This window comes from Arachis hypogaea, chromosome 7, assembly GCF_003086295.3.
Source record: "Arachis hypogaea cultivar Tifrunner chromosome 7, arahy.Tifrunner.gnm2.J5K5, whole genome shotgun sequence".
In the NCBI taxonomy this organism is placed as follows: Eukaryota; Viridiplantae; Streptophyta; class Magnoliopsida; order Fabales; family Fabaceae; genus Arachis; species Arachis hypogaea.
Genome location: NC_092042.1, coordinates 81012268 through 81025653, shown reverse-complemented (window position 1 = coordinate 81025653; position 13386 = coordinate 81012268). Strand labels below are relative to the sequence as shown.

The window sequence follows — 13386 nt, the reverse complement described above, 5'->3', positions numbered from 1 at the left end:
TGATGTGCATTTGTTGCAACGAGAAAGATAAAGAAATCCTGTTGAAGTTCAAAGAAGGAGTCACTGATTCATCGGGCCTCCTATCTTCATGGCGGCAGGAGCAAGATTGCTGCCAGTGGAAGGGAGTCAGTTGTCACAACATCACTGCCAGAGTCATACACCTCACTCTCTCGTGTGATTATTATGATGCTAAAGAAGATGAAGAATATAACTCGCAGAAATGCCTTACAGGTGACATCAATCTCTCTCTGTTAGACATGGAATACTTACAACATTTGGATTTGAGTTACAATGACTTTTCAACTATCTCAGCTGATTCCACTGTGAACTCTTCAACTCTCAATTACATTGATCTATCATACAACAAATACCTTTTTATCAAGAGTCTTCAGTGGCTCTCTCGCATTCCCTCCTTGGAATACATACACCTTACTTACACAAATCTTCACATGGAAACTAATTGGCTTCACTGGATGACGGTGCTTCCATCATTGGTGGAGCTCCACCTAGACAGCTGTCAACTTGAAAACATAAGTCCATCTCTTGACTATGCTAATTTTAGCACATCACTCCAGTTTATTGATCTTTACAATAATTATTTTCACTCAGAGTTGCCTAAATGGATATTTAATCTTAGTTCTCATGTCTTATGGATTGACCTTGCAAGTAATCATTTTATAGGCCAGCTACCAGATACGTTGCCAAAACTTCATTCTTTGACTTGGCTTTCATTGCATGATAATTACTTAAATGGCTCAATTCCACATTGGATAGGCCAACTTCAGTATCTTACCAGCCTTACATTGATGACAACTATTTTTGTGGATCTCTTCCTACAAATTTGGGAAATTTGTCATCCCTAGACTCCTTGTCGGTAGTGGGAAATCTCTTCACAGGGGTTGTGTCTGAAAGAAATTTTGCAAAACTGAAAAATTTGAAATAGTTTGATTTTTATTTTGATCCCCTCTGGATACCACCTTTCCAACTTGAGAAGCTGTACCTTGGACGACTGCACCCTACACTTCCTCAATGGGTATATACACAGACATCTCTCTATTCTCTCATCATTGAAAACTCGGAGTTCTTGCTTGAAGCTGCTGAAAATAACAACAACTTTTGGAGATTTACATCCACAATTCAACATCTAGATTTGTACAACAACACAATAGAAGGGGACTTGTCAGAAGTGGTGCTGAACTCCAGCATCATAGAGCTGCCATCAAATAATTTCAAAGGTGATCTACCTCGACTTTCATCCAATGTTGTTTTCTTCCAGCTAAACAACAGTTCTCTATCAGGGTCCATCTCTCATCTCTTGTGCCACAGCAAGAAAAGCAACAATAAGTTGCAGTACTTGGACCTTTCTCATAATAATTTATCTGGAGGACTAACAGACTGCTGGATGAATTGGAAGTCGCTGCGTCGTCTTAATCTGGGAGGCAACAATCTTAGTGGCAACATACCCCCATCAATGGCCTTATTGTCGAATCTCACATCACTGCATCTGCATGAAAATAATTTGTCTGGGGACATATCATCTTCATCACTTCAGTATTGCCGCTCCCTGTCCATCCTTAATGTCCGCCAGAATAGCTTCTCTGGAAATATACCAAAGTGGATGCCGCAGAGTACAAGGATTGTCCAGTTAAGGTCCAACAAATTCATTGGTAACATTCCCTCACAGATATGTCAAATGCCTTTACTCATTGTTTTGGATCTTGCATATAACAGAATCTCAGGACATATACCCAAATGCCTAAACAACATCACAGCCTTTGTTGACATGCACTATTCAACCAGTTGGATTTTCTACACATTCTTTGATGGAGGGGCTTTCTTTATATACAGAGACAACCTTATATTGCTTGTAAAAGGTCAACTATTGAATTTTCAGTCAATCCTGAAGCTGATCCGCATGGTTGACCTTTCAAGTAATAATCTGACAGGAACAATGTCTCCACAACTGTTCAGCCTCTCTCAGTTGCATTTCTTGAACCTATCCCATAACAGGCTAACAGGAACCATACCAAAAGAGATTGGAAACATGACACAACTGGAGTCTCTTGATTTATCCAAAAATGAACTCACAGGAGAGATTCCTGAGAGCATGTCCAGTTTGTCTTTCCTCAGTAATTTGAACCTGTCATTCAATAACTTGAGAGGCCAAATCCCATCAGGGACCCAACTTCAGAGATTCAGTGAGCTTAGCTATATTGGGAATGCTGATCTTTGTGGACCTCCCCTTCCCAAAAACTGCTCAAATCATGGAGATGACACAAAGACTTTGGGTGAGAATGATGATGATGGTGATGAATCAGATTTTCTGAGCTGCCTCTATATGGGCTTAGGAGTTGGCTTTGCTGTAGGCTTTTGGGGAGTTTGTGGTGCCATTTTCTTCAGTCGCAAGTGCAGACATGCTTACTTCAGATTTCTGTATGACTTGAGAGACCGATTTTATGTCCTGCTGCTCACAAATCTCAACTCCTTTCACTGATATCCAATTCTCTTCTCTGCAGGTAACCTCTTAATATGGCATAACTAAATATATACTTTGTATTTTATTATTTTTGTTACCATCTAACATACATATTTAAAAGGTAAATGTTTTCAGTTTTATTTTCTGTTATATATGGAGATGCACTCTTACGAACCAGTTATATTTATTTAATTGATTAACTTTCACAAATGACTTGAATGGGTAGAGATTTAAAAAAAAAAATTTATCTTTGCAGGTTCTTTTGAAGAACATAATACATAAGATCTCATCAGCTGCACCTGCCATAAAGATCCAGCAGATACTTCATGCAGTGGATTGCGCTTACAGTATCACTAGCTGATTATTGAATCCCAATGGTCACTTTTATATTCTAAAATAAAGCTTGTTGGTTTTGATGCAGAATATTGTTCCTCTAATCATTTTTGTAATGTTACTTACTGGTATGTGATGCATTAATTATATATAGGTCACAAGGATTTGTTTCTAGTGTGGTGATTCTACATAGATATTCCAAGTGATGGTTGTTTTCTTATTAATAGTTTGTGCTTTGCTATAAGCTACTGCTTTGTGTGTACAAGATAATAAGTTAACAACTAAGAAGGAAATAGTATCTTTTAATTTCACACCAGCTAAATGACAGGAAATGAAGGGTTAATATTGTTTGAATGCATGTATACTAATTTATCAACTCAGTAAAAGTGTTGCAATTTGCAAAGCACTCCTTAATAAATTCTCATGGTTCAATATTCACTTATATTTATCTAGTTATCTCAATCAACTCTTGCAAATTTGGATTATTTCAATCAATTCTTATTTAATTCTATATAAAATGTTAGGAATAAAATTAAAAAATTTTAAGAATAATTTTGACAAAAATCGAAAATATTAAAGATAAAATTAAATAAATAAAAAACGTTAGGATAAAATTAAATGAATTAAATATGAAAAATATTTTTAAAAAAATCACAAAAGTTAAAAAAAAAAATTATACTTTTATTTATTTATTTTTTTTGTTAGGATAAAAGTGAGACCCACTTTAATACGACTAAGAATTTTCTTATCACAAAATGTGTTACATATATATAATGCTAGAGCTCAACCCTGTCAGTATAAAAAATGGGCTTGTATTGGTCTAAATCTAAGATAAAAGCAAAAAACAGTGTTGGTCTTCTAGAATTAAAGAGTGATTTGATTTACAGTTTTTGGGAATGCATCTCATTTTATTACTTGCAGTGTACTAAATAATGGGTGATTTTTTTTTTTGGGGCAAGTCCAGGCCTACAGAATGCCCAAACCAAAACAAACCAGAAACCCAACCCAGATCCTGAAACCTACATTCGACCCGGCAATGGAAGAGGTCTCCCTCCTCATTCTGTAGGTGAAGCTTCAATCCGATGCCAAACTCAATACCTACCACTGCAATATTCTGCGCGACGATATCAATGGTCACAGCCACTTCAGTCATTAGTCAAACAAAGTAGGAACCTAACCAGAAGGATTCTGAGCAGATGCAGTAGCACCGAGTCGCACGATGAGGCTATCTCACTGTATCCGATCCAAGCGTCAGCTGAAACAAGACCCAAAGGAGCATAAGCCAATCTTCCTGTTTGATGAAACTGAATGCATGCATGTGGTTATTCATGACTACTCTCCCCTCTTAGCTAGTTCCCTGCCTGTCCAGCCTCCCTGGCACATTCCTTAGCAGCCGCATCAACACCTCCTCAAACTGCCCATTGGTCACTCAGTACTGAGATCCTGGAAAGCTCAAAGCAGATGGATTCTAAGCAGAACCGTGCACTCCGAAACGCAGGACTCTGGTTTTCTGACCCTCCGGACTAGCAGAAGGCAAGCTAAGCTGGCGAGACAAAGAAGTACATCGCCAAACAACAAACATGGCATTCCCCCCCTCCCGACAAACAAGGTACCAAAATGCATATCCATAATGCCTCCAAACTTTCAATCTGCAATCCAATTAATTCCCTGCCTGATTTGATTTTTATACATAGCCAAAAAATAACAAAATAGACATGATACTCATGATTGTTAGGATTTGGTTGAATTAGTCCCACATTGCTTAGGATAGCAAATGGAGTGGGTGGCCTAGGCTATAAATATGAGGCTAAGTTCTCCATTTGTTTTTGCACCAGTCAGAAACACTTTAAGCTTGTATCTGATTTTTCTTTTCCTCTGTACTCTTTGATTAGAGAGTGTTGTGAGGTGTAGTTAGATATTTGCTTTGAAAGAGTGTGGGTGTACTGGGGTGCCGGTGAGAGAAAGAAGTCTATGTGTTGTAACAATTTTCACATAGTGATATTCTCTGGTTGTCATTTGACAACGGCCGTGGTTTTTTCTCCGGTAATTGGAGTTTCCACGTTAAATTCTTGTGTTGTGATTGTGTCTATTTTATTTCTCTGTCAAAGGTGTTTTCTCAAGGGGGAATTGTGTCTTATTCCCAACAAGTGGTATCAGAGCTTCGATTCGGTGGGATTTATTCTTAGTATGCTCTGTGGTTGCAGCCTAGTCTAATCTCTTTGGTTGCTGTTGTTGTTGCTGGAAGGCAGTGTGACTCTGTGAGAGTGCAGTTTGGAAAAGGTTCTGGCTAAGGAAAGACTTGGTATTTAAGTGTGTCCATTGTGACCCACCTCTCTTTCCTGGGGACCCTTCCTAGTGCACGGTCTACAGTTGAGTTATAATATTCCAGTATACGGTTGCAACAATGTCAGGATATTCAAGTGCTGTGAAGCTTGAAATAGAGAAATTTGATGGAAGAATCAATTTTGGCTTGTGGCAAGTACAAGTCAAGGATGTGTTGATACAATCAGGTTTGCACAAGGCGTTGAAGGAGAAGATCTCTGGTTGCTCTCTCTATGAGAGAAGATGATGTTCTCTAGAAGACAAGAAGTATCCTCATGGTATTACCGCACTGCCATGGATAAGGATGAGTTGTGGCAATCAGGTCCACAATTGCACACGGGCATTGGTTGGCGTTGAGATGCAAGGTGTGTGGCGGAGTTAGGTCGATGGCTGAAGAACTTCCAGGAAAAGCCAATTTGGAAGTTGCACCATGAATTTTCAGCAAGGTTTCGATCTGTACCAAGGCGAAATTCTTGGAGTGGTCTAATTCCAAGTGAGTATACTTTCATGGTGGAGTATGATAGTTCTCTGAACTATGATTGTCGGTATAGACAATGGCAGCAAAGAATTGTCGGTGTTGACAATGGAAGCTGAAGATGTGTGACTATTTCAATCAAGGTGGAGATTGTTAGGATTTGGTTGAATTAGTCCCACATTGCTTAGGATAGCAAATGGAGTGGGTGGCCTAGGCTATAAATATGAGGCTAAGTTCTCCATTTGTTTTTGCACCAGTCAGAAACACTTTAAGCTTGTATCTGATTTTTCTTTTCCTCTGTACTCTTTGATTAGAGAGTGTTGTGAGGTGTAGTTAGATATTTGCTTTGAAAGAGTGTGGGTGTACTGGGGTGCCGGTGAGAGAAAGAAGTCTATGTGTTGTAACAATTTTCACATAGTGATATTCTCTGGTTGCATGATCTGTTTGCCAGTTGCAAAGACATATAGTGCTCTTCTGCCAAAATGTTGATGATGGTTCGCGGCTTGCAGCTGAGCCAATTCTGTTGAAGAGAACCGTCAGCCGAAAGCCTGGCTACTTCGTGTGCTAAGCCATTCCCTTCTCTAGGCACCCAGGTAAACCCACAATTTGTGATACTTCGCACTAATTCCAAAATGTCATCCAAAATCACTTGAATTTCTGCAACTGGGGCTTTTGATTTTAAAGCTTGTATGAGTAACAAACTATCAGATTCAACAATAATTCTATCCAGTTGAAAGTTTTTAGCCATTATTAATGCTTCCCTAACCGCAAATGCTTCCGCAGCTAGAGGTGAGGAAGCTGCAATTCTAGAATTTGAAGCTGCAAGGAGGCTTCCAGTATGGTCTCTGAATACTGCCGCTGTTGCTCCTCCAGAGTACACTTCGCGAAACGCTGCATCCACATTGCACTTAATCCATCCTTGCGGAGGCGGTCTCCAGGTAACCCTTCTATCTGTCCTTCTATGATGAATAGAACTTATAGCTGGTTCTTCTATAACATTTGCAAAATCAATTTCCATTTGTTTAGCATTTTCAATTGCTAGTAAAGGACTATGTTTAGACTTGTGATGTACTGCCTGATTTCTTGCTTTCCAAATCCCCCATACCAAAAAACCAACTCTGCTGCTACTCAGCACATAATCAGTTCCTGTGCCGATCTTCATACTTTTGAAAAGATCCATGACCCATTTCCCAAAAGATGATACAGTATAGGCCGTAGGACAGCATTGGATTTGGGCTCCGAACCATACAGCCCTTGTCCAAGGGCAGAGTAGAAGCGCATGCTCAGTGGTCTCTGGTTCCTGCAAACAAATAGGACAGATAGGAGTGTTAGAGATTTTCTTCTTATAAAGATTTTGGAATACCGGTAAAATGTTATGCGAGGCCCGCCATAGAAAGGTTCTAATCTTTTGAGGCACTTTTAGTTTCCAAATATCTCTCCATAAATCCTTAAAGTCATCACTCGTTGATGGGCTATTGCTATTATCGAGATGCTGTTCTTTCCTGGCAGCATGATAACCGGTTTTGATAGTATACTTGCCATCTGGTTTAAGAGGCCAACTAAGCTTGTCTTCTCTACCAATAACACTCACCGGAGTTCTAATGATCTTCCCAACAGTATCTTCATCAAAATGTTTCTTTAACTCGCTTATATTCCACCCCTGTCCTTCACTAATCAGCTCCTTTACAAATGTGACATCATCATTGATAACAACAGGACTATTCGTCATGTTCAGTATCCAATTGTCATGTAAAATATGCAGTCTTTCTCCATTCCCAACTAGCCATCTCCCATTTCTCAAAAGGAAATCCTTACCATGCACAATACTTTTCCAGATCCAAGATGCTCCCCTTCCCGCCTTAGTTACTTTGAAATCCTCATTTGGAAAATAGACAGCCTTAAGCACCTGAACCCATACCGCATTAGGGCATTCGAACACTCTCCATGCCTGTTTTGCCAAGTGCGCTAAATTTTGACTATAAAAATCCTTGAACCCAATTCCTCCATCCGTTTTGCTAGCAGAAATTTTATCCCAACTTCTCCAATGCATACCCTTATCCTTACCAGTGGAGGCCCACCAAAATTTAGCCACTTTTTGACAAAGGCGATGACAAAAACCTTTAGGGAAAAGGACGACATTCATAGCATAGGCAGGTATCGCTTGAATAACCGATTTGATGAGAACCTCCCTCCCAGAGAAAGAAGTTTTTCTTTCCAACCGCAAAGCTTATCAGACACTCGCTCCTCAATCCACCTCAGAGCTTTATTCTTAGATCTCCCCCACTGAGCTGGAAGACCCAGATACTTGCCTGGTTGATCCCAAGCTGGCAACCCTAAGATCTCTTCTATTTCTACTCTATTTCTGATCGGAACCTGGTTGCCAAACGTAATCCCAGACTTGTCAACATTTATTCGCTGCCCCGAGGCTTCTGTATACATATTCAAAATAGTAATGAGCTGATAAACTTCCTCCTCACTAACCTTCGAGAAGATAATGCAATCATCCGCAAAGAGGAGATGAGAAATGGCTGGAGCAGTGGGAGCAATTTTAACACCAGAGATTCTACCCTCTTCTTTAGCCTTGTCCATGAGAATAGTAAAAACTTCAGCTGCTATGATAAACAAGTATGGCGAAAGAGGGTCTCCCTGCCTTAGTCCCCTCTGCGGCATAAACCTCCTCGACAACACACCATTGATCTTAAATTTATAAGAAACCTGCGAGACACACATCATAATCAGCTTGACCCAGTGCGGATTAAACCCGAATGCTTTCAGAGTTGCTTCTAGGAATGACCACTCAACCCTGTCATAGGCTTTATTCATATCAATCTTGACAGCTCGATTCCTGGAAGCAAACTGCTGCCCTTTTGTATTTAAAGCATGAAACATTTCCTGCACTATCACCATGTTGTCCTGAATGAGGCGACCCCCCACAAATGCACTCTGGATAGGTGAAACAATCGCATCAATAACTCTTCTAAGCCTAATAACCAACACTTTAGAAATGATCTTATATAATGGGTGATTTACTCTCTGTTATTTTAAACTACTTTTGGACGGGCCTAACAATTTCTTAAAAGCCCAATACAATAAGAGCCCAACATGATAATACAGTCTCCTTTACTTGACAGTTTACACCTATCTTCCTTTTCCTGTGAGTAACAAAGAATTTATCATCCATAATAAATGGCGCCAACTACTAGAGGAAGAAACTTTCCACAGCTGCTGGAGGAATACACAAGTCAGTGAAGTGTCCCTAAAATTCCACGTCTAGAAACACACGTCAGTCAATCTCCCCAAAAATTCAACATCCATAATGGCTTTTCGACCACAAGAGTAAGAGATATGATTCATTTGGTCTTGCATGAATGGCACCTATCGTAATCGTAATCTTGCTACATATACATAGCTTAACAAAGAAGCGAGAGATGAAGCATAATTATAATTATAATTCAGGTTTTCTTTCTTTAATTAATCAATGGATAGCAATAACATACTTTGGAAGAGGAAATATGTGTTTGCAATGATGTTGAGCACATTATGCATGATATGCAGTTGTTGCGACGTGAGAGATAAAGAAATCCTGTTGAAGTTCAAAGAAGGAGTCACTGACCCATCGGGCCTCCTATCTTCATGGCAGCAGGAGCAGGATTGCTGCCAGTGGAAGGGAGTCACTTGCCACAACATCACTGCCAGAGTCATAAACCTCGCTCTCCCGGGTGATTATTATGATGTTGTAGAACATGGAGAATATAACTTGCAGAAATGCCTTGCAGGTGACATCAATCTCTCTATATTGGATATGGAATACTTACAATATTTGGATTTGAGATTCAATGACTTTTCAACTATCTCATCTGATTCCACTGTCAACTCTTCAACTCTCATTTACATTAATCTACTCTACAACGAAAACCTTTTTATTCACAGCCTTGAGTGGCTCTCTCGCATTTCCTCCTTGAAATACATAAACCTTGGTTACACAAATCTTCACATGGAAACTAACTGGCTTCACTGGATGACGGCGCTCCCATCATTGGTGGAGCTGCACTTAGACAGCTGTAAACTTGAAGACATAAGTCCATCTCTTGAATATGCTAATTTTAGCACATCACTCCAGGTTATTGATCTTGCCCATAATTATTTTCACTCAGAGTTGCCTAAATGGATATTCAATCTTAGATCTCATGTCCTCGAGATTGACCTTTCAAGTAATCATTTTATAGGCCAGCTACCAAATACATTGCCAAAACTTCATTCTTTGAATGCGCTTGAATTGGATAAGAATTACCTAAATGGCTCAATTCCAGATTGGATAGGCCAACTTGAGTATCTTATCGCATTAGAAATTGATGACAACTATTTTTCTGGATTTCTTCCTTCAAATTTGGGAAATTTGTCATTCCTAGAAGCCTTCGAGGCCAAAGGAAATCTCTTCACAGGGGTTGTGTCCGAAAGAAATTTTGCAAAACAGAAAAATTTAAAATTCTTGTCTTTGGGATCACCAAACATCACCTTTGATTTTGATCCCCACTGGATACCGCCTTTCCAACTTGATGGGCTGCACCTTGGAGAACTGCACCCTCCACTTCCTCAATGGTTATATACACAGACATCTCTCAGAATGCTTGTCATTGAAAACTCAAAGTTCTTGTCTGAAGCTGCTGACAATAACAACTTTTGGAGCTTTGCATCCACACTTGAGGAACTCTTTTTGTACAACAACACCATAGAAGGGGACTTATCAGAAGTGTTGCTGAATTCCAGCTTTATCATTCTGTCATCAAATAATTTGAAAGGTGGTCTACCTCAGCTCTCATCCAATGTTATTTTCTTCCAGCTAACCAACAGTTCTCTATCAGGATCCATCTCCCATCTCTTGTGCCATAACAAGAAAAGCAACAATAAATTGCATTACCTTGACATCTCTGATAATGATTTATCTGGAGGACTAACAGACTGCTGGATGAATTGGAAGTCGCTGCGTCATGTTAATCTGGGAGGCAACAATCTTCATGGCAGCATACCCCCTTCAATGGCCTTATTGTCGAATCTCACATCACTGCATGTACATGAGAATAACTTGTCTGGGGACATAGCTTCTTCATCACTTCAGTATTGCCGCTCCCTGTCCATTCTTAATGTCCGCGAGAATAGCTTCTCTGGAAACATACCAAAGTGGATGCCGCAGAGTTCAAGGATTCTCCAGTTAAGGTCCAACAAATTCATTGGTAACATTCCCTCACAGATATGTCAAATGCCTTTCCTCATTGTTTTGGATATTGCATATAACAGAATCTCCGGACATATACCCAAATGCCTAAACAACATCACATCCTTTGTTGACATGCATTATTCAACCAGTTGGATTTTCTATGAATTCTTTGATGGAACGGTTTCCGTTGTATACGTTGACAACCTTATATTGCTTGTAAAAGGTCAACTATTGAATTTTCAGTCAATCCTGAAGCTGATCCGCATGGTTGACCTTTCAAGTAATAATCTGACAGGAACAATGTCTCCACAACTGTTCAGCCTCTCTCAGTTGCATTTCTTGAACCTATCCCATAACAGGCTAACAGGAACCATACCAAAAGAGATTGGAAACATGACACAACTGGAGTCTCTTGATTTATCCAAAAATGAACTCACAGGAGAGATTCCTGAGAGCATGTCCAGTTTGTCTTTCCTCAGTAATTTGAACCTGTCATTCAATAACTTGAGAGGCCAAATCCCATCAGGGACCCAACTTCAGAGATTCAGTGAGCTTAGCTATATTGGGAATGCTGATCTTTGTGGACCTCCCCTTCCCAAAAACTGCTCAAATCATGGAGATGACACAAAGACTTTGGGTGAGAATGATGATGATGGTGATGAATCAGATTTTCTGAGCTGCCTCTATATGGGCTTAGGAGTTGGCTTTGCTGTAGGCTTTTGGGGAGTTTGTGGTGCCATTTTCTTCAGTCGCAAGTGCAGACATGCTTACTTCAGATTTCTGTATGACTTGAGAGACCGATTTTATGTCCTGCTGCTCACAAATCTCAACTCCTTTCGCTGATATCCAATTCTCTGCAGGTAACCTCTTAATATGGCATAACTAAATATATACTTAGTATTTTATTGTTTTGTTACCATCTAACATACATATTTAAAAGGTAAATGTTTTCAGTTTTATTTTCTGTTATATATGGAGATGCACTCTTACGAACCAGTTATATTTATTTATTTGATTAACTTGCACAAATGACTTGAATGGGTAGAGATTTTTTTTAAAAAAAAATTCTTATCTTTGCAGGTACTTTTTGAAGAACATAATACATAAGATCTCATCAGCTGCACCTGCCATAAAGATCCAGCAGATACTTCATGCAGTGTATTGCGCTTACAGTATCACTAGCTAATTATTAAATCCCAATGTCACTTTTATATTCTAAAATAAAGCCTAGATATAGTTTCTTGGTTTTGATGCAGAATATTGTTTCTCTAATCATTTTTGTAATGTTGCTTACTGGTATGTGATGCATTAATTATATATATAGGTCACAAGGATTTGTTTCTAGTGTGATGGTTCTATATAGATATTCCAAGTGATGATTGTTTTCTTATTAATAGTTTGTGCTTTGCTATAAGCTACTGCTTTGTGTGTACAAGATAATAAGTTAACAACTAAGAAGGAAATAGTATCTTTTAATTTCACACCAGCTAAATGACAGGAAATGAAGGGTTAATAACTTAATATTGTTTGAATGCATGTATACTAATTTATCAACTCAGTAAAAGTGTTGCAATTTGCAAAGCACTCCTTAATAAATTCTCATGGTTCAATATTCACTTATATTTATCTTTAGTTATCTCAATCAACTCTTGCAAATTTGGATTATTTCAATCAACTCTTATTTAATTCTATATAAAATGTTAGGAATAAAATTAAAAATTTTTAAGAATAATTTTGACAAAAATCGAAAATATTAAGAATAAAATTAAATAAATAAAAAACGTTAGAATAAAATTAAATATTAAAAATGTTTTTAAAGAAATCACAAAAGTTAAAGATAAAAAATATACTTTTATTTATTTATTTGTTTTGTTAGGATAAAAGTGAGACCCACTTTAATACATCTAAGAATTTTCTTATCACAAAATGTGTTACATTTGTTGGGAATGTATCTCATTTTATTACTTGCAGTGTACAAAATAATGGGTGATTTACTCTCTGTTGTTTTAAACTACTTTTGGACAAGTCACCAAAAAAAAGACTACTTTTGGACGGGCCTAACTATTTAATGAAGAAGCTTTCTGTAAAAGTCCAATACAATAAGAGCCCAACAAGATGATACTATTTCCTTTACTTCACAGTTTACACTTTACACCAATCATCCTGTTCCTGTGAGTAACAAAGAAGTTATCATCCATAATAAATGGCGCTAACTACTAGAGGAAGAAACTTTCCACAGCTGCTGGAGGAATACACAAGTCAGTCAAGTGTCCCTAAAATTCCACATCCAGAGACACACGTCAATCAAGTCTCCCTAAAATTCTACATTCGAAAACACGCCAGTCAAGTCTCCCCTAAAATTTCACATCCATATTGAGTCATTTGGTCTCCGTATGAATGGCACCTATCGTAATCGTACTCTTGCTATATATACATAGCTTAACAAAGAAGCGAGATATGAACCATAATTATAATTCAGGTTTTCTTTCTTTAATTAATCAATGAATAGCAATAATATACTTTGGAAGAAACAATATGTGTTTGCAATGATGTTGAGCACATTAT

At 38.4% G+C, this 13386-nt stretch overlaps 2 protein-coding genes across 6 annotated transcripts; both read left to right on the top strand.

Annotated features, from left to right (window-relative positions):
• The first annotated feature begins 1008 nt into the window (after positions 1-1008).
• Positions 1009-2983, top strand: LOC112701692 (receptor-like protein EIX2). Its single transcript, XM_025752420.3, has 2 exons — positions 1009-2516; positions 2733-2983. The coding sequence occupies exon 1, from the start codon at positions 1403-1405 to the stop codon at positions 2492-2494; it is 1092 nt and encodes a 363-aa protein (XP_025608205.2). The 5' UTR covers positions 1009-1402; the 3' UTR covers positions 2495-2516; positions 2733-2983.
• A 760-nt stretch (positions 2984-3743) lies between these two features.
• LOC112703719 (receptor-like protein EIX2) lies at positions 3744-12165 on the top strand. Of its 5 annotated transcripts, XM_072200001.1 has the most exons (5): positions 3851-4418; positions 6058-6199; positions 6390-6544; positions 9162-11681; positions 11902-12165. In XM_072200001.1, exon 4 carries the CDS (start codon positions 9409-9411, stop codon positions 11662-11664), a length of 2256 nt encoding a protein of 751 aa, XP_072056102.1. In that variant the 5' UTR covers positions 3851-4418; positions 6058-6199; positions 6390-6544; positions 9162-9408; the 3' UTR covers positions 11665-11681; positions 11902-12165. The 5 variants fall into 5 exon arrangements, 3 of the variants coding, with proteins under 3 accessions (XP_072056102.1, XP_025611076.1, XP_025611075.1); XR_003154683.3 differs by lacking the exon at positions 9162-11681 and having other exon boundaries at positions 3744-4418; XR_011864280.1 differs by lacking the exon at positions 9162-11681 and having other exon boundaries at positions 3864-4441; positions 6025-6199.
• Positions 12166-13386: the final 1221 nt, after the last annotated feature.

Coding starts and splice junctions, on each gene's coding strand:
- LOC112701692 (XM_025752420.3), top strand. CDS start 1,403: ATGAATTGGAAGTCGCTGCGTCGTCTTAATCTGGGAGGCAACAATCTT.
- LOC112703719 (XM_025755290.3), top strand. CDS start 9,085: ATGGATAGCAATAACATACTTTGGAAGAGGAAATATGTGTTTGCAATG.